Below are 22,559 nucleotides of genomic sequence, written 5' to 3'. Positions count from 1 at the left end.
CATGTCCTTGCTGAGTATATCCCTTTTCATCCAGTCAACATTCAGCAGATATTTATTGAGCACCGCCGTGTGCCAGCCTCTAGGCTAGGAGCATGGGATACACTGGTGACCAGAAGGGGTCCCCTGCCTTCACGAAACTTTCGTTATAACCCAGACCCCCCTACCCCCACACTCTCAAGGTAAATTCCTAAAGATGTGCCAAATCCCGCACAGGCTGAGCCATTCTTAATGCATTTCTGCAGACACAGCTCATGTACAAATGGGCCCAGCCGAAAATCTGCGGTGAGGATCTTGAGGGGGCCGTGAAGCTGCCCGCCTCTGGCGTGAAGACCCGCTGCCCGCCCTGCAACCCAGGCTTTTTCAAAACCAACAACAGCAGCTGCGAGCCCTGCCCTTACGGCTCTTACTCCAACGGCTCCGGTAACCTCTCTATCTGCATCCTGTCCGTTCCCACGTCGCCCACTGGGTGGGCCGCGTGGGCACTCAGAGCGGCCGGCTGAACGTGCACGCTGTCCTTCCCAGGGAGGCAGTGAGGGCCGGGCCGCTCTGCGGACTGAGTTCAGGAGGAGCGAGGTCAGGGTGGGCCCTGCCTGTAGGTCGGAGTCACGCTGGAGAACGGCCTGCCTCCCTCCCTCTTCTGACTGCAACTGTGACTCAGGCCTCACGTATGCAGTCCTCACCACAGAGGCTTCCAGCACGCAGCAGGGATGCTAACCAGAAGGTTTGGGGAGCGGGGATGGCCAGCTTGATATGATCGGAACCATAAGCCATGCTGCAGAAAGACGTGGGGAGGATTTGTGCACCTATTCATGTAAACGCATTTACTGATAATACTGCGGCAAATAATATGAACCATATGCATCAGACGAGAAGATCCATTTAAGTTTTTTTATTATTATTAATTTTATTTTATTATGTTATGTTAGTCACCATACATTACATCATTAGTTTTTGATGTAGTGTTCCATGATTCATTGTTTGCGTATAACACCCAGTGCTCCATTCAATACGTGCCCTCTTTAATACCCATCACCAGGCTAACCCATCCCCCCCACCCCCTCCCCTCTAAAACCCTCAGTTTGTTTCTCAGAGTCCATCGTCTCTCATGGTTCGTCTCCATTTAAGTTTTGAAGGGAAAAATTTGGTGGGCAAGTAGGGTAGCTGGAGTATTGGAATTAAGGGTCACGGTTTATGTCCTGCATTTGTGAAATACATTGTCAGAATGTTTTCCAGTTGACCTGATCTAAACGTGCTACAGTGCTGAGCATTACCCCCCTTTGGCTGCCCACCGCTGTTGTCACTTGTCCGCGGGACAGCAGCTCCAGTCAGGGTTGCTGCAGCCTCCTTGCTGAAGGCATGGATCTTGTGGTTCTCCCAGATTGCAGCCACTGCCCAGCCGGGACTGAGCCAGCCGTGGGATTCGAATACAAATGGTGGAACACGCTGCCCTCAAACATGGAAACCACTGTTCTCAGTGGGATCAACTTTGAGTACAAGGGCATGACCGGTAAGTGCCTCGTCACTTACTGTGAGCTGTCAGCTCCCTGCTGACCGGGAGCTCTCCCACTTCACATTTCTTCATAACAGTGATGTCTGCAGAAAAATGAGCTAATCATGCCATGCATTCCCTGGAAAGTTCCACTCCCCGCGGACCTTTATTCTGCCAGAGCTTAGTTTTAGAGGTAGAACTAGAGCTAGAAACAATGTGCACACACTCCAAATGGCTTGCTCTGAGAGTTTCAGAGTCTTTGACCAAAGTAGCAGGATAAATAACGTGGTTTGGTTTTGGCGGTGGTTCTGGATGCCTCAAAGGACAGTGTTCTCTCTCTCTTTCAGAGTGTCATCTGGGTGCACCTTTGCCCTAACTCTCCCCTCTCCTTTTCCAGGCTGGGAAGTGGCTGGTGATCACATTTATACGGCTGTTGGAGCCTCAGACAATGACTTCATGATTCTCACTCTGGTTGTGCCAGGATTCAGGTGAGGGATACAAAGCTAAGGGGAAGCCCATGCTACTTTGACCACATCCAAGTCCCACATAGCTTGGAATGGTGTAGAGGAGAGGGCTTCTGGCGTGTGGAAGCATGACTTCAGAATAGAGGAGGGCAGGGTAATGATCCGACAAAGTTAACCCGAATACTAACATGGCTTCTTTGTTGCTGCCCATGCTGGTGGACCTCCTGGTGGTGCTCTCTTCCATCTGGCTTCTGTCATCGATTGGCCACAAGCTATTCGAATTCTTCCTCCTCATGCCATCAGATAAAATGTTACAACAACAACAACTTTAAAAAAGAGGGCCAGGGGCGCCTGGGTGGCTCAGTTGGTTAAGCATCTAACTCTTGATTTCAGTTCAGGTCATGATCTCAGGGGCGTGGGTTCGAGCCCCACATTTGTGCTCTGTGCTCAGTAGAGAGTCTGCTTGAGATTCTCTCTCTCCTCTGCCTCTCCCCACTGCGCACTTTCTCTCTCTCTAAAATAAATAAATAAATCCAAAATAAACAAATTAATTAAATTTTAAAAATTAAAAAATGAGGGCCAGAACCCATTGACAGTTCGTCTTTATTTGGGAGAAGAAGACTGAGATGGATTATTCTTTTTGTCATATTGATCCCCATATCCCAAGAAGACCTAGGATGTTAAGCAATGTGTTTGCCATTAAAATAAATACTACATACAGTGTGGTATGATGGAAAGAACACTGGACTGAAGACAGAACCCTTGAACTTCACCACTTACTGGCTTTGTGAACTTGGGAAAGTCACCATGCTCCTAGGCTTCAGGCTCCTCATTGGTAAAACAAAGGGGATTGACAGTCTGTGACTTTGGACTGACTCAGGTTGAGATGATTCTTCCAGCCCAGTGGTTAGCATAACCGTGTAGATAGGCGCTGGGACTGGTGGTCCTTAGGATATAAGCAAATGGCCAAGGACAAAAGAAAAGCCGTAGATGGATTTCCAAAGCCAAAGTGAATTCTTCTGCCCATATGTGCTTTCAAGATGAGGGGGGATCACTGAATGGGTTTCCCTATTGCCCCCCTGGCTTCTCCTTTACCTTCTTCAAGCTCCCTCCTTTCCATTGCTGGCACAGTGCTCAGCCCACAGTAATTGCTCAAAAGGTATTCATTTCCCTTCTCTTAATTTACACTACTCAGAGATGAGAAGTTATATCCCATTTGCAAGGTGAGCAAATTTTTTAGGCTTTTTGGGGGGTAAATTCTCAAAAGTACATTTCAATTTGCAAAGCTGACTGCTATAGTAAGGTGCTTCCTCACCTCCCGCACTCACCACCCCTCCTCCACCTGCCCCCCTGGGCCTGGCTCTCTCTTTCCCAAAAGAAGGACCAGCCTGAGAACTTGGCTGAAGAGATGACAAATTGAAATATCTGCTCATTCGACCTGAGAAAAACTCCCACCACCCCAGAGAGTGAGCTGCTAAGTGAATGTAGGTAATTTACATCTTAACGATGGTAGAGCTTCTCAAACCTTGACATCCTTATGCATCACCTGGGAATCTTGCTAATGTGCAGATTCTGATTCAGTGGGTCTGGGGAGGGGCCCGAGTTTCTGTGCCTCTAATAAGCTCCGGTGAGGGCAATGCTGCTGGTCTGAGGACCCCACTCTGCTAGTGAGATTATAGAGCATTTTACAAAGCACTCCTGCATCAATTATGCCCTTGGACCTCACCACAGCAATGGAAGGTAAATAAGAAAGCTATCATCACCTTCATTTTACAGATGAGGAAACTACAATTTGGTCACATAGCTAGGTGGCAGAGTTGGACTTAATCCATGCTTTTTCCAGCATCCTCAGAACTTAACCCTGTCCCACAGCGGACATTTTGCTGCTGTCTGGGCCCTTCAGTAAACACTGCCTGGTCTCTGGAACTGACTTGTAGTTTCTGCCCCACAGACCTCCACAGTCAGTGATGGCAGACACAGAGAATAAAGAGGTGGCCAGGATCACATTTGTCTTTGAGACCATCTGTTCTGTGAACTGTGAGCTCTACTTCATGGTGGTATGTTTCCCTTTCTCTGTCTGCAGTGGGGCTTCCAGGAACTATTGGGAGCGTTGGCCCCCCTCTACCTTTTTGGCGCATCAACATAACTGGCAGCCCCGTTTATAGTAATTTCACAGAGGAAGGGCCCAGACTGTCCGTCAGGGACTTCACAGTTTAACATGGGTCTGGCCGACTGGGATGGCCCCTGGGATGGCAGCAGTATGGGAACTCTGTCCCCCACCAGCCACCCAGCCATTGTGCCTTCTTCACTTGTCTGTCTTGGGTTCAGGGTGTGAACTCTAGGACCAACACTCCTGTGGAGACATGGAAAGGTTCCAAAGGCAAACAGCCCTACACCTATATCATCGAGGAGAATGCTACCATGAGCTTCACCTGGGCCTTCCAGAGGACCACTTTTCATGAGACGGTAAGCTCCTCCCCTTCTCCAGACCCGCTAGCTCCCAGGAGAGACCTCTGAGCCAGGATGATTCCTAGCATTAGCTTAAGTATGAGTGTGAGGTTCAGAACCCACGGGTTAGGTTAGAAGGATCTGAAGGAGTCAAGCACGGAACTGCCTATTCCAGCCCCTGAGAAGCATCCAGCCTTGTCCAAATGACTTCCCAGGAAGATGAAACTCTAAGTTCAATTACATTTTTTTCCCCCTTTCACAAGGAAGAGACCTGCTTTTTGCATATAACGGTATCTACTGCATATTTCTCCCATGGCACTTAATATTTTTATTCAACATTCGGAATGGGTTTCTCTTGGTTTAATGTGACACACAATGTTCACAAAGAGCAACTCTTTAGTGAGTAAGAATAGGATGCTTCTAAGATTTTTCTCAAGTATTATAGGGTAAAGAGGGTTAAATAGTCATTTGCTATTTCTAGAGAACTCAATTGCTGCTGGTGTCTCAGGCCTCTGCCCTCTCTCCTCATGTTTCCAGGGCAGGAAGTACACCAATGACGTCGCCAAAATCTATTCTATCAATGTCACCAACGTCATGGACGGGGTGGCCTCCTACTGCCGTCCCTGTGCTCTGGAAGCCTCTGACGTGGGCTCCTCCTGCACCTCTTGTCCTGCTGGCTACTACATCGATCGGGACTCAGGAACTTGCCACTCCTGCCCCCCTAACACAATCCTGAAGGCCCACCAGCCTTATGGCATCCAGGCCTGTGTGCCCTGTGGTCCAGGAACCAAGAGCAACAAGGTGCCAGCAATGTGTCATGCATCCTAACCTTGGCCCTCTGGATGGACCACCTCAGAGGGTACCAGGATCTGGGTGGGGTTCTTGAGGGGCTGATACCCAAACATTCCCTGTAGTTTACTCCCAGGTTAGAGTCCTTGAGGATACCTGCCGAGGCTTTAACTGTGGAGGGCAAGTTCTTAGCTGTAGAGGTTGGTTTTCAGGGTCTAGGCCTCAGTCATGGACAAGTCTCATTTTCAAGGGATGAGTTAGGGAGATCTGTGACAGTCTGGTTCAGAGGGTTATTTGGCATCTCTGCAGAGACCTGAAGGGAAGGAATAAGAGCTCGGGCTCACATTCAGCCCACTTCAATCCAACCTATTGTCATGGGAGTTGGCCCCCTCTCCTTTGGGAAGGCAACCCACCTTCGCTGGGACATACAGTTAACTGGCATTGCTGTCTTTTATCCTAGAGGGTTTTTTCTAAAGTAAACTAACAGTGCTGTTGCCCCCGTGTACTTTCTGAAGCTAAGAAAGTACTCGGAGGAAAAGCTCTTAGGTATTCATTAATGCTTTTTGAATCAACTTGTATTTTACTTATCACAGCCACATCAACACACAAACATCTGTGAGGCATTATTTATACAGTCTGCAAATGCTGCTCAGTTTAGCTGTGCAGTAAACACAACAGTTCTGCAGACCCCGGGGCAACCTCTTTTGGGCACCCTAGACTTTTCTGCAAACTTCCTCCCCTGAGGCTCCCTCTGCTGCTTTGGGAGGGAATGACAGTTGCATAAGGCTGTGCTGAATGGGTTTCCTAAAACGGAGTAAGGGGTTTATGGGATATAAATCCCCCCCCTTTTTTTAAGTTTATTTGTTCATGCCAGAGAGAGAGAGGGAGAGAGAGAGAGAGAGCACATGAGCACGAGCGTGCTCAAGGTGGGGTGGGAGGGGCAGAGAGAGAGGGAGAGAAGCTGATCCTGCTGAGTGTAGAGCCTGATGTGGGGCTCCATCTCGCGACCCATGAGATCATGACCTAGCCAAAACCAAGAGTCTGACGCTTAACCAGTTGAGCCACCCAGGCGCTGCTAAATCCCCTTTTGGAGCTCAGTGTCCTGCAGAGAACCTGGGAGAGAGGAGCAAGGCTTCAGTGAGTTTTAAATGGGGTGCAGGCAAAGGCTTGCAGTTTCTCTTCTGCCATCCTGAACACCCTTCTTCCAGCTAGCACCTCCTTGTCTTCTGCTTAAAAGCAAGAAGGGCTACCTTGTGTCTTGAGAGACTTCTATCATCTAGGCATAGGGACAAGGCTTTAAATCTGACCGAATTCCTTACTGAAAAACAGTAGATTCGGGTTTATAGATTATATATGTGCTAACAGGTGAACTCTGGGATGTACATAACCCCCACTAGCTCATTTCCCTTATTTTAATGCCCACCCAATCCTTACGTCCACTTGTCTCTCTCCTGGGCTAGACCAGGCTGGGGACAATAGCTGCCAGTCTCCACTCTGGTCCCCTTAAGGCACGGCCTGCCCAGCCAACATGACCGATCCTTTCCCCTCAGATCCACTCTCTGTGCTACAATGACTGCACCTTCTCAATCAGCACTCCGACTGGGGTTTTGGACTACAACTTCTTGGCTTTGGCAAACACCGTCTCTCTGGCTGGAGGGCCAAGCTTCACTTCCAAAGGGCTGAAGTATTTCCATCACTTTACCCTCAGTCTGTGTGGAAACCAGGTAAGCTGTGTGAGTGCCGATGGCGTCATATTGAAAGGGGACCCCAGTGGGTCAGAGCCAGAAATGGACACAGGAACAAAGCTGAAAAGCCAGGCAGCAGGCGACTGAGAAAACTCCAGTTGTTTCTAAGGGATGATTATTCTCCCTGAGGACCTTTTCCTCTAAAATTAAATCGTTTGGATTATAAACATTTAGGAAAATAAAGGTGTTTGAGATAAGATATATTCATTTACTCCTTCCTGACTTTTGTTCTTTCAAAATGAATAGATAAAAGCAATGCCAGGGGCGCCTGGGGGGCTCAGTCGTTGGGCGTCTGCCTTTGGCTCAGGTCATGATCCCAGGGCACTGGGATTGAGCCCCGCATCGGGCTCCCTGCTCAGCGGGGAGCCTGCTTCTCCCTCTCCCACTCCCCCTGCTTGTGTTCCCTCTCTCGCTGTGTCTCTCTCTGTCAAATAAATAAATAAAATCTAAAAAAAAAAAAAAAAAAGGCAATGCCAGAGGAGGATTTTTTCCCCTTTAAAAAGCGGTCTTCGCTAATCATGGCATTTGTCATTTGTTTTCTAAAGGCTGGATAAAATAAACTGTATGTAGTTCATCTCTAGGAACCTCTGCTGACAGTTTTAAAAAAAAGTAATGTGGAAGGCTTTATAGGATATGCAAAGAATGTTACCTTTAGCCATTCCATGCTGCTGTAAATGTGTTGGATGCAAAATTCAAAGACAGAAATGTAAAGAGTAATCACAGCACTACTGCACTTAACTAAATTACAAACAAGCCAGGATTAGCAGTCAGGAGAGAGAGTTTCAAAAGTTACAAAATAAAGGGCATCTTGAGCCTTTAGTCTGTGATCCTGTGTGGTAGTGAGACTTTTACACAGCACAGCTTCTACCACCTTCTGGAGCATGCAGAAAAAGTTGATTTCTGTTTTTATAGAGAACATGCCAAGAAATAAACTAATCAATGTTCTATGGCAATTGTATCTTCATAAAAAAACAGAAACTAATCTATGGAAGATTAGAGATACATGTCGCTATCTTGTTTTATTTTTATTTTTTTAAAGATTTTATTTATTTGAGGGAGAGAGCGCAAGCCAGAGAGAGAGCACAAGTGGAGGGGAGAGGCAGAGGGAGAAGCAGACTCCCCACTGAGCAGGGAGCCCAATGCGTGGCTTGATCCCAGGATCCTGGGATCATGACCCGAGCCGAAGGCAGACGCTTAACCGACTGAGCCACCCAGGCGCCCCTCTATCTTGTTTTTACAAGTCTTTGAAGAAGTTCAAATGAAGCTTCCAAAGTGAGTTAGTGATGATTCAGAAATTGAGACTGATTAAAGCAAGACCAATGTAGCAAAAGTTTCATTCAGTGAGTTGGGAGAGAGATGAAGATGGGGAATTTAGAGGGATTGCCTTTTTTGGTCTTTGCTCCTTTATTCTTTTCAGAAATCCTTCCTGCGTACTGTCACACTACCTGTGTGACTGTCAGTTCAAAGACAAAATAGCTCTTTGTTTTCCCATAATGGAAAGGTTTGATTCTGTTACCATGTCCCTTATTTCTTACAATCTAAAAAATAAACCAAGAATCACCAGATTTGACAATTGACATAACTTCATTTGTAATACAATTTAGAATATTGAAAATCTTACATTGTAAGTGCTTAGTACACTTCCATTTTTAAACATTTTATTAAGCTTTTAATTTTAATTCCAGTGTAGTTAACATACATTACTACACATAATGTAAGACATAATGTTACATTAGTTTCAGGAGTACAATATAGTGATTCAACACTTCCATACAGCACCCCGTGCTCATCAGAAGTGCCCTCCTCAATCCCCATCCCCTGTTTCACACATCCCCCTACCCACCTCCCCTCTGGTAACCATCAGCTTGTTCTCTAGTTTAGAGTCTCTCTCTTGGTTTGCCTCTCTCTCTCTCCCTTTTTTCCTTTGTTCGTTTGCTTTGTTTCTTAAATTCCACATACGAGTGAAATCATATGGCATTTGTCTTTCTCTGACTGGATTATTTCACTTAGTGCATACTCTCCAGCTCCATCCATGTTGTTGCAACAGGCAAAACTTCGTTCTTTTTTATGGCTGTATAATATTCCATTGTGTATATCCACCACATCTTCTTTATCCATTAACTTATCAGTGGGTACTTGGGTGGCTTCCACAATTTAGCTCTCATAAATAATGCTGCAATAAACTTAGGGGTGCACATATCCTTGTGAATTAGTGCTTTTGTATTTATTCTTTGGGTTTAGTACACTTGAAGTATTAAACAAATGATTTTTATACTGGCAAACAAGTTATATACTGATATTCCATAAATTTAACATTTCGAAGGAAAAATTTCTCAATATTTCCTCTATTACAAAATCTCCAGGAAGAAGGAGTCTTATTCCTACCATTTTCCAGAGTTCTCTATGGTGAGGGTTGTTACAGAATGTTTTATTTCTTGTCACGTTCTCTATGTAAACATAGACTTTCTGGGTGCCTGGGTGGCTCAGTTGGTTAAGCGACTGCCTTTGGCTCAGGTCATGATCCCGGAGTCCCGGGATCGAGTCCCACATCGGGCTCCCTGCTCGGCGGGGAGTCTGCTTCTCCCTCTGACCCTACCCCCTCTCATGCTCTCTCTCTCTCAAATAAATAAATAAAATCTTTAAAAAACAAACAAACAAACATGGACTTTCTTCTCTTGGTACGTTTTTTCTTTAATGGATTAGGTTCTAATTATTTCTAAGACGTCCCATCTCAAGGCAGGGAGGGGGCTAGTCGTGGGGTCTGTTTTAACTGCTAGGAATCTGTCTGGAGAGTGCTCCCGTGACAAAGCACTAAGGGAGACACAGAGAGGGAATGTGAACCAAGCCAGATGTTCAAAAACTTCAGGGAATCAGTTATATAGTTCAGTATCTATCTAGAAAACTGGCTAGGATAAGGAAGACCCTTAACTGTGGGCTGGTAGATTAGAGCTCCAGATCCTCTGCCACCATCACAGCCCTGCCCATAGAAGGCTCCCACATGACTCCGAGGAAACAAAAAGGCTTGCGACCCCTGGGCCAGAGTTTCAGAAACTAGGACACCGAGGCCTTATTTTTAGCATAAAAAAAAAAAAATAAATGTGTCTTGTAATTAGATCTGGAATGAAATCATTCCACTGCAACGTGCCACTGGAAGGCTGAAATTTCAGATGTGAAAGCAATGTACCCTCTTCCCCTTTGGGAATTCTGTGACCATTCCCTCCTTCCCACCCCTTCCTCCCCACGTCCCCCAACCCAGGGGAAGAAAATGTCCGTGTGTGCCGACAATGTCACTGACCTCCGGACTCCTGAGGGTGAGTCGGGTTTCTCCAAATCCATCACAGCCTACATCTGCCAGGCGGTCATCATCCCCCCAGAGGTGACAGGCTATAAGGCTGGAGTGTCCTCGCAGCCTGTCAGCCTCGCCGACCGACTCATCGGTGAGTGACCCAGCTGCTCCAGCCTGTTTGAGTGTGTGTGTGTGTGTGTGTGTGTGTGTGTGTGTGTGTGTGAGACAGAGTGAGGCTGCCAGGCTCTGAGGGAAAAAGGCCCCAGATGAGGGGCCCACCCTCTTGACCTCTGTTTTCTGTTCCATCCTGGGGGGTGCCAAGTGCCCCCTGGGGCCTCTGACAAACCTCAGTTCACCCTTTCATGAGCCAGTCGGGGATGTGAGGAGATGGAGGAAGGTTGGATGTTGACAGGTATTGAGAGAATTGAAGTGGTTGCTGGCTCATGGTACTAGTGACAACTAATTAGGAGCTCTAATTTGGCAGGGGTGACAACAGATATGACTCTGGATGGAATCTCCTCCCCAGCTGAACTTTTCCACCCGGAGTCCTTGGGAATACCGGACGTGATCTTCTTTTATAGGTGAAGATGAGAGACCAGGCCGATGCAAGGGAAACCTAGCCCCTCCACTGTTTCTGGTGCATCCCTCTCTCCAGCCACCTATACTTATCAAGCCAGAACATGTCCGATGTCTAGCAGATTCACCCAGCAATGGCAGCTACAGGCTGGGAGTTCACTGATCCCAGCTTCTGGGGTATTACCGGGGCACGTCTGCCCCGGAGGCAGGGTGAAATATGGGATTATCTGTGGCTGACTTCCCTTCCTGCCCTAGGAGACTTCGGTGTTATGCCTATGCTAACCTTTCCTGGACCAGTGGCTTTCCCCTTGACCAGATCTCCCTGATCCCCACTCTCTTAGTGTATAAACCAATGCGTGTGCACTCCCAAGTCCTGACTTCCCCAGCAAGGAAATTGTTCCATGTTGACCTCACTTAGTGGCTCTCCAATGAAACAGGTGAGTGACTTCTTCCCCACTGGGGGCTGGCTTTCTCTGCAGGTCCAATGATGTGACCCAGTCCTGCAGTTCTGGGAGATCAACCACCATCCGTGTCAGATGCAGTCCACTGAAACCCGCCCCCGGAAGTCTGTCGCTGCCAAGGTAAAGGGGTGTAACAAGGTCTCCCTTCTTTGGACTCATTTCATCCCAAAAGCCAAAGAGAAAACAGTCTGAGAGCCATTAATGGGCTCTTGGGGACACAGTCATGACTCCAAATTCTCAATCTTCAGGTGTCAAGAGTAGGGCAGAAGGAAGAGTCCAAGCTACTCTCACATTCATATACCATTATGGGGACAGCGGCACAGCCAAATGGTTATTGGATTCATGTCCTCCCCTTACTAGCTATGTTATCCTGGATACATTTCTTATCTTCTCTGGGCCTCTTGTTCCTTATCTGGAAAATGAGGGTAATAAGAAGTTCCCTCAGGGAGTGGTCGTGAGGATTCAACGAGACCATGAGACGTGTGGACTTCTTATGGTGTCTGGCGTGTACTTGAGATTATTAGGAGGAGTAATGGTTTTAAGAATCTCTCTGCAACCAAAAGACCCAATTCTGAGTTTAATAGCCGAGTGCACTAAATCGAGAATTCTGGAACCAGTTTGATTACAGTACCCTTCCCCCACCTCCTTCCCCCCCCCCCACATAACCCCAACTAACATGTTGAGGGGCACTAGTGTCTTGAGGAAGATGGTTTGGGGAATGCTGTTTCTAAATAGCAGCTGCTCAGGGAGATGGGGAGCAACGCAAGATATTTTGACTCAGCAGTGGTGTCGAAACGTCAGACCACTGTTCTTGCTGGTATAAACATTGCAGTAAAGTACTTAACAGATACCCATGACCTGAAGTCCGTTCCTGAACCACCACTCCCCACCACCCCCCACCGCCAGGAAGCTGCATCAAAGTGGCTTTTGCAAAATGTCCCAGGTCCATGGGGGAGAACAGGAGCCTCTGAGGGGTTGGCTGGGGCAGCCATGCTACAGCTCATCTGTATTTAGCTGTCATCTGATGTTAGCAGAAACAAACAGGCAGAGGGTAGAAAACCCAGGGGAGGCTGGGAAGGCCTCTTGTCATCAGGGACATCGGAGAGCAAAACCTGTATTGAGGACTAATTGGAAGGATCCTGGTGGGGCTAACAGTTTGGCAAGGAGAGGAAGGAGCAGGCAAGCTATGAAATGATGGGACTCCAACCAGCTCTTCCCACCATCCAGCGAGTAAGCACTCAAGTCTCCTTTCTGCTTTGCTAGCGCATGTTCCGATGGGACCTGTGATGGCTGTAATTTCCACTTCCTGTGGGAGAGCCTGGCTGCTTGTCCGCTCTGCTCCCCGGCCGACTACCACGCTATCGTCAGCAGCTGCGTGGCTGGGATCCAGGTGGGTCTCTCTGCTTGGGGACGTCCCAGGAGAGAAGGGAATGGGATCTCTGAGTTCCTCGTTTTTCTCCCCAACAGAAGACTACTTATGTGTGGCGAGAACCAAAGCTGTGCACGGGCGGCATCTCCCTGCCTGAGCAGAGAGTCACCATCTGCAAAACAATCGACTTCTGGCTGAAAGTGGGCATCTCTGCAGGCACCTGTACTGCCGTCCTGCTCACCGTCTTGACCTGTTACTTTTGGAAAAAGAATCAAAAGTACATGATGGGGTATTGGAGTTTGGGGATGGACAGGGTTGGATCATTGCACCGGGAGGAGAACATCTGAGAATTAAATTCATGAGGCTTTTCTCTGGAGTTGGCCACAGACCCTGTGACTCTGGCCAGAGACTTGCTGAGCCACTTATCCAACGTATGCCTTGGCCATCCTGACTCCCGAACAGGGACAGTACCACGTGGCAGTCTATAAATGACCGTTAGATGCTCAAAAGAAAAGCAGAGTATCCTTAATTTGTTGTGATTATTAATGATAATTAAAATAATAACTTTATAATTCCATTATTTCTTTTAAGCTTTGAGAACACAGAAACAGCCAGCCTTAAGGGAAAAAGATCACTGAACTGGAAGTCAAGATTCCTTAGCTATATGCCCAGGCCTCACACCATTTTGCTGTGCTTCAGTTTCCTCACCTGTGGTTACCTGTTTAGGGTCCAGCCTCTCTCCCTCATTCCACATTTCGTTGCCTTATCTGTCCCATCCCCCTGCCTCGTAGACTGGAGTACAAGTACTCCAAGCTGGTGATGAACGCTGCCCTCAAGGACTGCGACCTGCCAGCAGCCGACAGCTGTGCCATCATGGAAGGCGAGGATGTGGAGGATGACCTCATCTTTACCAGCAAGAAGTCACTCTTTGGGAAGATCAAATCATTTACCTCTAAGGTAGGGAGGCTGGCCAGTGCACTGAGGTCAGCCTGGAGGGCTGGAGAAGACACCGGTCCTAGGACATTGAACAGTCCCACACTGTTCAGGGACCACTCACTACTCTACTCCCCACCCTCCCTACTGTTCTATCCCCCCACCCTCAAAATCCTGGCTTCTGCCTTCTGTATTTCTACACCATTACTGTTTCCCATGGGGCCCAAGGCTGCTCTTGACCAGGCTCCTTCTCTCCCAACATGCACTCCAGTTGATGGACTGTTTGGGCCTTTTAACTTCCAGAAGGAGTATTGAACCATCCACGTTGTAAGACTCATTTCCCTTTTTTTTTTTTTTTTTTTTTTTTTGGAGGGTGGGGACGAGGCGCTCTCTAGGATCAACTTCTGATAGAAGCGAGGCTCTCCTTTGACCAGTGGAGGGTGCTATCCCCTGATGCCTGGGCCCCGTCCTGTGGGGGCTGAGTCATAGCTAAGGCTGCGCTGCTCACCACTGAGCACTGTGGAGCCAGGAGAGTTGGCTCGGTATGTGTGGGTGGGTGAGCAAATTTGAAGCTCATAAACGCTATGCTGACGACACTGTCGCTGGGTGTGGGGCCAGCAGAGAGCATCCAAGCAACGCCTCCAGGGCCGCAGCCCTCTGCAGCCCCAGTCCGCCAGAACCCACACCTCCCTCCTGCCCTGAACCAGTTCATCAAACAGGTGTGGGTGGGAGGGCGGCCACCCGAGAGGAGAGGACCGGCGGGATGGTGAGGGGAGGGCGGGTAGGGGTTTAGATTGCTGAATCGCATTCCCTTTGTGCTAACCTATCAGGGTGACTCTGTGTGTGTGTGTGTGTGTGTGTGTGTGTGTGTGTGTGTGTGTGTGTGTGTGTGTGTGTGTGTGTGTGTGTGTGTTTCACCAATGGGAGAACAATTTACTCTGGGACCTCTGAGTCTCTCTGGGCTTTTAGAACTCAGCAAAGATGCAAAGCAGGGGGTTTTAAAGATTTTTCTTATCCTCTGACTGACTGAAAGGACCAAGAAGAATAGAGGGTATCTTATGTCTGTTTCCACAAAGCCACTGGAAGCAGGAACTCCATAAGGGTTCCTTCTGTCCCCTGTTTTCCATTTCTCGCCCTTGTTCCTTAAACTGCTCGGGCGCAGCAGCCAGCTCCTGTCACCGTCTCTCTTTCAGAGGACTCCTGATGGATTTGACTCCGTACCACTGAAGACATCCTCAGGAGGCCCAGACATGGACCTGTGAGAGGCACTGCCCTGCCTCCCCTGCCTCCTCACCCGGGCACGTCACCTTGCAAGCCTGTGGCGATTCGGGTGCCAGCTTCCTGCTGGAAATCTCTTCATTGTGGCCTTATCAGAAGAAGTTTGGATTTCAGATATTTGGGTTTTTGTTTTTTTTTTATAGAGTACCCAAACCCTCCTTTCTGCTTGCCTCCGACCTGTCAAATATACCCACACTTTGTTTGTATATTACTCCCTCGCTTGCATCTTGTTTCCCACAATGGTCCAGCCGCCTGAGCCATAGCTTCGTCTGCTCATAATTCGTATAGCTCCGGAATGAAAATATTTCTCTCTTCTTCTTTTTTTTTATTTTTTTTAAGATTTTTTATTTATTTATTCATGAGAGACAGAGAGAGAGAGAGAGAGAGAGGCAGAGGGAGAAGCAGGATCCCCTCTGAGCAGGGAGCCCGATGCGGGACCCGATCCCAGGACCCCGGGATCATGACCTGAGCCGAAGGCAGACGCTTAGCTAACTGAGCCACCCAGGTGCCCTATTTCTCTCTTCTTAAGTATAGAAACAACTTCCTCTATCCTCTTAGATAAGGGCAGAAGCAGCTGGAGTTTTTCTAATGATATGCCCTCAGCTCATGATCTCTCTAGGAGAGAGGCTGGGTAAGGAGGGTGTTGGCATCCCCTCCTGGACCGTCAGAGTCGTCTGGATTCTTCTCTCCTGGATAACCAGCTCAGACTGAGTTTCGTGGCTAGGCTGAGGGCAAGGTGAGGAAGGCCTGGGGAAGAAAAGGCTCGATGAGCACAGAGAGAGAGGCAATAAGGAAAGCTTTGTTTTGTTTTTTAAAACTAGGTACTTCACTCCCCTTTTCTCAGTAAGTGATAAATATTCTCACAGGAGCCAAAGGAAAAAGTGCACCAAGAAAATGCCCAAAGCCCTGGTGAACCTATTCTCCCCATTTATTTTTTTTTCTTAAGATTTTATTTATTTATTTGACAGAGAGAGACACAGCGAGAGAGGGAACCCAAGCAGGGGGAGTGGGAGAGGGAGAAGCAGGCTTCCCGCCGAGCAGGGAGCCTGATACGGGGCTCGATCCCAGGACCCGGGGACCATGACCTGAGCCGAAGGCAGACGCCTAACGACTGAGCCACCCAGGCGCCCCACCCCCATTTATTTTTTAACGTCCCACCATCTCCCTATGACACTAAAGAGAACCAGGTAAGCCCTAAACACAGGTGTTCTAGCTTTCTTCTCTGCTTGCTTTTACCCACAGAGATGACAAACCTTACCAGCAAGGAAAATTTCCTGTCCCTGAGGGCCCCATTTGTAGAGGCTTGAGCCGTATCATGGAATAGGGGTATCTTATTTTGAAAGAACACGAGGAGGCCAAGGTTTTAGTGGGGCCACATGGGGTGGGGATGGTGAGGGGGGATCCGGCCCACAATGGGATGGACCCCGAGGGGGCCAGGACGTCTGCTTCTAATCTTAACTCATCTGCTCAGCTACAGAATAAATATTTTCTAGGCTGGCCAAAAACGGAATTGGCTCCCAGCCCATACCTCAGCCAGAGGACCAGATCAGTCTTCACAGAGGAAAGACTAAGGGAGTTGAACAAGATGTTTAGCAAACTGGGACACCTCACACTTTCAAGCCCCTAGCCTTCTCTTTTCCCTGTTCTCATTTCTTATGTGTGCTAAAAAATGAAAAAGACTTCTAGTTCCAATTTCTGGCAGCATCCCTTCTGAAAGGTGAGTAAAATGAGTGTCCTCCGTGCCCCTTCTCTCCACTCTGACACCCAGTATAATTGAGGGACTCCAAGTAACCACAATGGCAAAACCAGTGCAAGAGTTTAAATTCTTGTTTTCTTCTTACTCCTGGGGGTTCTCCCTCCCTCTCTATCAGGCTGGCATGATCATCCCTTGGTCAAGGGCCCAGTCGCCCTTGGTTGTGCCCGTCTCCTTTTTTGAGTGGCCACCTGGTGCCCAGAGGGTAGGTATAGAATGGGGATGGCATTTCAGAGTGGTTTGTCCACCACAAAAATGGTCTGCTGGTCTGATTAGGCATTGCTCCCCCGGCAGTGGCCTTATAAAAGGGGCAGTGAGAACCGGGCCCTCCTGTGACTTCTGGTCATCAGTAGCATCACGGAAGGCAGGCAGTCCCTTTGGTTCAATAAATCTAGAAGCTTTGTTTGGTGGCGGGGTGTGCTCCTCTCATGGGAGTCAGGCTCTCAGACCCTGTAGCGATGTTGGAATTTCTCCCGATGGATGCAGATACCTAACTCCTGAACTCCAGCCTAAAGTTTTCTGTAGTTTCAGCAACATCCAGAAAGCATCTGCTTTCCCACTGGATAACTTTCTTTGTGACGAGAGCCATATGAGGTCCTTAGACTACTCTGGAAGCAGTAGGGAAAAGTATCTACCATGTTGACTTCTTTATTCTGACATCTTGAAACTGAGTGCCCCAGAGCAACCTCAAACTCCACTGATTTAGTCATAATGCTTTAGGCATCTCCCTTTATCTATCCCTTAGTGTACTGACTTCTACAGGTCTTCCCTGTGTCTTGCCAGGAGCTCCTGAATTATGATATCAGGGTCACCTGTTGCTTAGACATATTTGGTATTTTTTTAAGGTTTTTTTTTTTTTTTATTCATTCGAGACACAGAGATACAGAGAGAGAGAGAGAGAATACGAGCAGGGGGAGAAGCAGAGGGAAGGGGAGAAGCAGGCCCCCGCTGAGCAGGGAGCCTGACGTGGGGCTCGATCCCAGGACCCCAGGATCATGATCCGAGCCGAAGGCAGACGCTTTAACTATCTGAGCCACCCAGGTGCCCCATATTCGGTATTTTTTAACAGCCCTATTGAGATATAATTCACATACCATACAACTGGCTCATTGAAAATGTACAATTCAATGGATTTTAATATATTCACAGAATTGTGCAGCCATCACCATACTCAATTTTAGAATAGACATGTTAGATTTTATATGGGAAAAGCCTTTAGCTCTAAGGCTATAGGCTATAGTGGTTTGCACAAGCTACTGGGGGAGGTAGTGTGGGCTCAGGAGACAAAATACTTAAATCCCATTTGGTCACCTAGAGTGCTGGAAGACACAAGTGATTCTCATCATGTAGGCATCACCTGATTTGGCTGGGAAGACAAACGAACATTTTGGTATATTCAAGGACCGGGCGATTTCTTAAGCCAAGACAATTTTTTTTTTTTTTTTGTCTGACTCTACATTAAAGATAAGACTGACTATATTTATACAACAGAGACTTTGTAACAGATTTTTCAGCTTTGTGAAACTAAATTTTGTCCCATCAAGACTGCTTGGATTTCCTTTTTATTTTGTATTCCAAGAGTTTGTAGTTTGTTAGGGGGTGGCTATGGCTTATCACATTTTCCCCCTTTTCTTTTTTTGTGAAATAAAACATATGTTTCAAGTTGTTTTTCTTGAACACGGGTTGGGTGGCTGGATGGGGGAGTGAGAAATGGAAGTGTTCTTGAAGCTTAAGCTGAAGGTGAGGAGGATTCTGGAACCTCAATGTGAGAAAGAAAAGAGCATGCTTCAGAGCAATAGGGAGAGAGGCTAGAAAGCCCCTCACCACCTGCTGAGGAATCAGCCAACAACCAAAGCCTGTTTCCACAGTAATAAAATGTATGTAATGACACCTTACTTCCCCAAATTGGGTGAGGATCAAAGTCAAAGTCAAAGAATACATAAAACACTTAGCATCTTCCCTCCCTTCCTTTCCACTTTAGTTTTCTCTCGGGTGATACTGAGGCCAGCCACCTAACAACGCACCTACAAAGACAAGTAAAATTCGCTTCTTTGGGTATGAAGTGGATTCTTATAACTAGATGTGGACAAAATATTAGAGGACATCAGGACCAGTATACCATTTCCAGGGTTACTTGGATTTTCCTGCGTTAGTATTTTCCTTCACTCTTGTTGAGGGCATTTAACCCCACAAAGAGATGTCCCTCAACTGCTTGTTTTCCTCCAACTGAGTTGTACCTGGTTGTATTGATGGTTAAATATTTAAATATCACACCAGCTTATGGTATAAAGTCCAAACTAGAGGCAGGCACTATCCCCATTGTAATAGATGAAGAAACTGCATCTCCACTGTGGTGTGTAAGGTCCCTAACAGCCTACCTGCCCCTCTCTGCCCACATTGCTTCTACTCTAGCCACACTTTTTTTTTTAAAGATTTTACTTTTTATTTTTTAAAGATTTTATTTATTTATTTGACACAGAGAGAACAAGTAGGGGGGAGCGGGAGCCTGACGTGGGGCTCGATCCCAGGACCCTGAGATCATGACCTGAGCTGAAGGCAGACGCTTAACCAACTGAGCCACTCAAGCGCCCCTAAAAGATTTTATTTTTAAGTAATCTCCACACCCAATGTAGGGCTCGAACTCACAACCCTGAGATTGAGAGTTGCACGCTCTACTGGGCCAGCCAGACTCTCCACTATCCACACAACTTTTGACCGCCCCTCACAAGCTCTTTCGCACCTCCCTGGGTTAGCCTGTGCCTCTGTCTTTGCCCCTCCCCTTTCTTTTTTTTAATTTTTTTTTTTTTAAAGATTTTACTTATTTGAGAGAGAGAGAGAGAGCACGAGCAGGGGGAGGAGCAGAGGAAGAGGGAGAAGCAGACTCCCCGCTGAACAGGGAGCCTGATCCTGGGCTCGATCCCAGGACCCTGGGATCATGACCAGAGCTGAAGGCAGATGCTTAGCCCACTGAGCCAGCCAGGCACCCCTGCCCCTCCCCTTCCTTTTCACCTGATCGACCCCCACCCAGTCTTCAAAATCACCCCATTGTGGGGCGCCTGGGTGGCTCAGTCGTTAAGCATCTGCCTTCGGCTCAGGTCATGATCCCAAGGTCCTGGGATTGAGCCCCACATTGGGCTCCCTGCTCGGCAGGAAGCCTGCTTCTCCCTCTACCACTCCCCCTGCTTGTGTTCCCTCTCTCACTGTGTCTCTGTCAAATAAATTAAAAAATCTCAAAAAAAAAAAAAAGTCACCCCACTGTGAAACTTTCTCTGGCTCACCCACTGGGGACACAATAGTGAAGAAACATTGACATGGGAGTACCACAGTTAATTTACATGAATTCAACCATTGTGCAGGGTCCCAATGCATCAAACAAGCAACAGACATGACCTAGCTTGAAACTGTGGGAGGGACACCTGGCTGGTTCAGACAATGGAGCTTGCAGCTCTTGATCTTAGGGTTTTGAGTTTGAGCCCCACGTTGGGTGTAGAAATTACTTAAAGATAAAATCTTAAAAAAAGAAAAAGAGAGTGTGTGTGTGTTGGGGGGGTGGTATGTGAATGATTTTAAGGGTTTCCCAATCACTGACAAAGAAGTGAAATGCACTGTCAGGTGACCAGGCAAGAAGATACTAATGACTTGGTCTAAACCTTAGAGAAGACAATTAGTTGAAAACCACAGAGCAACAATGCCTATTGAAGAGAAAGAGAAACTGATGTAGGGTTGCATATACAAAAGTTCACGGATAATTTAAGAGCTATTCAAGGAGAATTTAGACTATAAACTAACTCCATATTAGCACTGAAGTTAACAATCCCACATAAAATGTAATACCCCAAACCACACAGTGTGGTAGGAGAATGGACACCTCAGTTCCAATTCTTACAGAGGGGGAGGCAGGATCAAAGTCCCCCCAGATGCTGGCCGCTTTCCCTGACCCCATGTTATTTTTTTTTTAAAGATTTTATTTATTTATTTGAGAGAGAGAGAGAATGAGAGAGAAAGCACATGAGAGGGGGGAGGGTCAGAGGGAGAAGCAGACTCCCTGCCGAGCAGGGAGCCCGATGCGGGACTCGATCCAGGCACTCCAGGATCATGACCTGAGCCGAAGGCAGTTGCTTAACCAACTGAGCCACCCAGGCGCCCGACCCCATGTTATTTTTAGATGGTTGCTCCTTCATTGTCCAAGGACAGCAACATTAACTTCCTTTGTTACTGTGTCTCTCTGATAGAAGGGAGTGGGCAGCCTCTAGTTGGAAGTTGGGTTGTCAGTTTCTCCTTAAACAGTATGATAAATTCTACTGTATTGTGGGAACCTAGAAGGGTGGGTGCTGCACCAATCTGGGGGGAAGGGTGAATAGTGTATCAGAGAAAGCTTCCTGGAGGAAGGAGGAATCGGCCAGTTTGGAGGAACAGGGGAGGGAAGGAGAGTTCCAGGTAGAAGGGGTTTCTATACAGGCTCAGAGACAAGAAAGGAGAGCTACAGGTAGCTAGGTGTGGGGATGTGAGGAGGAGATAAGGGGAACATTTTAGAGAATTTGGTAGAGGGCAGATCATGAAGGGCTTTGCCAGGTATGTTTGGACATTCTCCTGAGGGCAACAGGTAGCCATTGAAGGTTTCTAGCAGGAGACTGAGAGGGTAGGGCTTGCTTGTCCAACACTGAGAAATCCTCCTTCAGATCCAAGACAAAAAGAGGAAAGCAAAGAGGTGCTAAGACAAGGCCCAGGAGTGCCCTCCTTCATTAGCCAGCACTGAACTGGTAAAAACTGAGGATGGCATCTGTGGCTGTGTGCTCCTCCCTCTTTTCTTGCTCTCTCCCTGCAGGTAGTCATTCTCCCTGGGGTTCCCACTAGCTGCCCAGGACCCCAGGGCAATATCTCAGCTAGGACTCTACTCCCTGAAACTGCAACAAGCTTCTAACCTCTCAGCCTACTCCCTGCAACTCACCACGTGTAAGGCACCATGCTAGGTCCTGTGGCGATCAAGATGCAATAAAGGGTCTCTGCCCTATAAGAAAAAGCCACATTTTCTAGCCAAGTTCCTCAGGGCTCTGTTTTCTGCGTGGCGATCAAGATGCAATAAAGGGTCTCTGCCCTATAAGAAAAAGCCACATTTTCTAGCCAAGTTCCTCAGGGCTCTGTTTTCTGCTATGGAATGCTAACAGAGAGACAAGCCCAAACCTAAGACTATCTTAGAGTCTTTCCAGTATTGAGGTTTGGGCTCTATTCCTTAATTTCCCTGGGCCTCAGTGTTCTTGTATAGAAGATAAAGGGGTTGACGTAGCTGTTTTCCTTGAACCCTTGAACCCCTGGGCCCTCATATACAGCACCCATTAACTATTCTCAGTGTTAAAGCCTAACAGAAACCACACATCCAAAAGTGGTATGGCTTCACATCATCACTCCATAACTAAAGTATTATGTTGATTTGTTTTTGTGTTAGCTTCTGGCAGTGTAGTAACACTGTTTATTTTCTGCTATCCGAAATTCTAATTGGCAGCTGTATATGTCTGATTAATAAGAAGGGAAAATGAATTTTTAAAAATCATGTTTGTTAGACATTTTGTTTTAAGATTTTATTTATTTATTTGACAGAGAGACACAGCGAGAGAGGGAACACAAGCAGAGGGAGTGGGAGAGGGAGAAGCAGGCTTCCCGCTGAGCAGGGAGCCCGATGTGGGACTCGATCCCAGGACCCTGGGATCATGACCTGAGCCGAAGGCAGACGCTTAACGACTGAGCCACCCAGGCGCCCTAGACAAACATATTTTAAAACATGGGGGACAAGGTGATGAAAAGATTAGGAATTATTAGGCTAGCAGTTGGCTAAGATTCACCTCCAGCTCTAAATATGATTCTTAAGTTGATGAAGTATGCCATTATGTCAATTTGTTATATTTATCAGGTAACATGAGCATTTTAAAGGGAGATGACTATAATATAATGATAAGACTAATGGTGAAAATTC

At 47.3% G+C, this 22,559-nt stretch overlaps 1 protein-coding gene across 4 annotated transcripts in view; it reads left to right on the top strand.

Annotated features, from left to right (window-relative positions):
• Positions 1 to 14,822, top strand: part of ELAPOR1 (endosome-lysosome associated apoptosis and autophagy regulator 1) — a 65,025-nt gene extending 50,203 nt beyond the window's left edge. For 2 of the 4 annotated variants that reach the window (XM_028102089.1, XM_028102088.1), the window contains 14 exons: positions 243 to 420; positions 1,379 to 1,507; positions 1,887 to 1,977; positions 3,905 to 4,010; positions 4,282 to 4,419; positions 4,939 to 5,202; positions 6,741 to 6,914; positions 10,192 to 10,372; positions 10,706 to 10,802; positions 11,277 to 11,378; positions 12,522 to 12,648; positions 12,726 to 12,904; positions 13,419 to 13,584; positions 14,754 to 14,822. In XM_028102089.1, the coding sequence (XP_027957890.1) occupies positions 243 to 420; positions 1,379 to 1,507; positions 1,887 to 1,977; positions 3,905 to 4,010; positions 4,282 to 4,419; positions 4,939 to 5,202; positions 6,741 to 6,914; positions 10,192 to 10,372; positions 10,706 to 10,802; positions 11,277 to 11,378; positions 12,522 to 12,648; positions 12,726 to 12,904; positions 13,419 to 13,584; positions 14,754 to 14,822 (2,001 nt within the window). Of the gene's footprint in view, positions 1 to 242; positions 421 to 1,378; positions 1,508 to 1,886; positions 1,978 to 3,904; positions 4,011 to 4,281; positions 4,420 to 4,938; positions 5,203 to 6,740; positions 6,915 to 10,191; positions 10,373 to 10,705; positions 10,803 to 11,276; positions 11,379 to 12,521; positions 12,649 to 12,725; positions 12,905 to 13,418; positions 13,585 to 13,831; positions 13,888 to 14,722 lie in introns of all 4 variants that reach the window. The other 2 variants (XM_088022924.1, XM_088022925.1) reach the window with 2 other exon arrangements.
• The last annotated feature ends 7,737 nt before the right edge of the window (positions 14,823 to 22,559 follow it).

The sequence above is a fragment of the Eumetopias jubatus genome, unplaced genomic scaffold (genome assembly GCF_037043125.1).
Source record: "Eumetopias jubatus isolate StellerSeaLion01/CBP00866 unplaced genomic scaffold, mEumJub1_p1.0 scaffold_4, whole genome shotgun sequence".
Classification (NCBI taxonomy): domain Eukaryota; kingdom Metazoa; phylum Chordata; class Mammalia; order Carnivora; family Otariidae; genus Eumetopias; species Eumetopias jubatus.
Note: the sequence above shows the minus strand (reverse complement) of the source record. Positions and strands in the feature narration are given on the sequence as shown.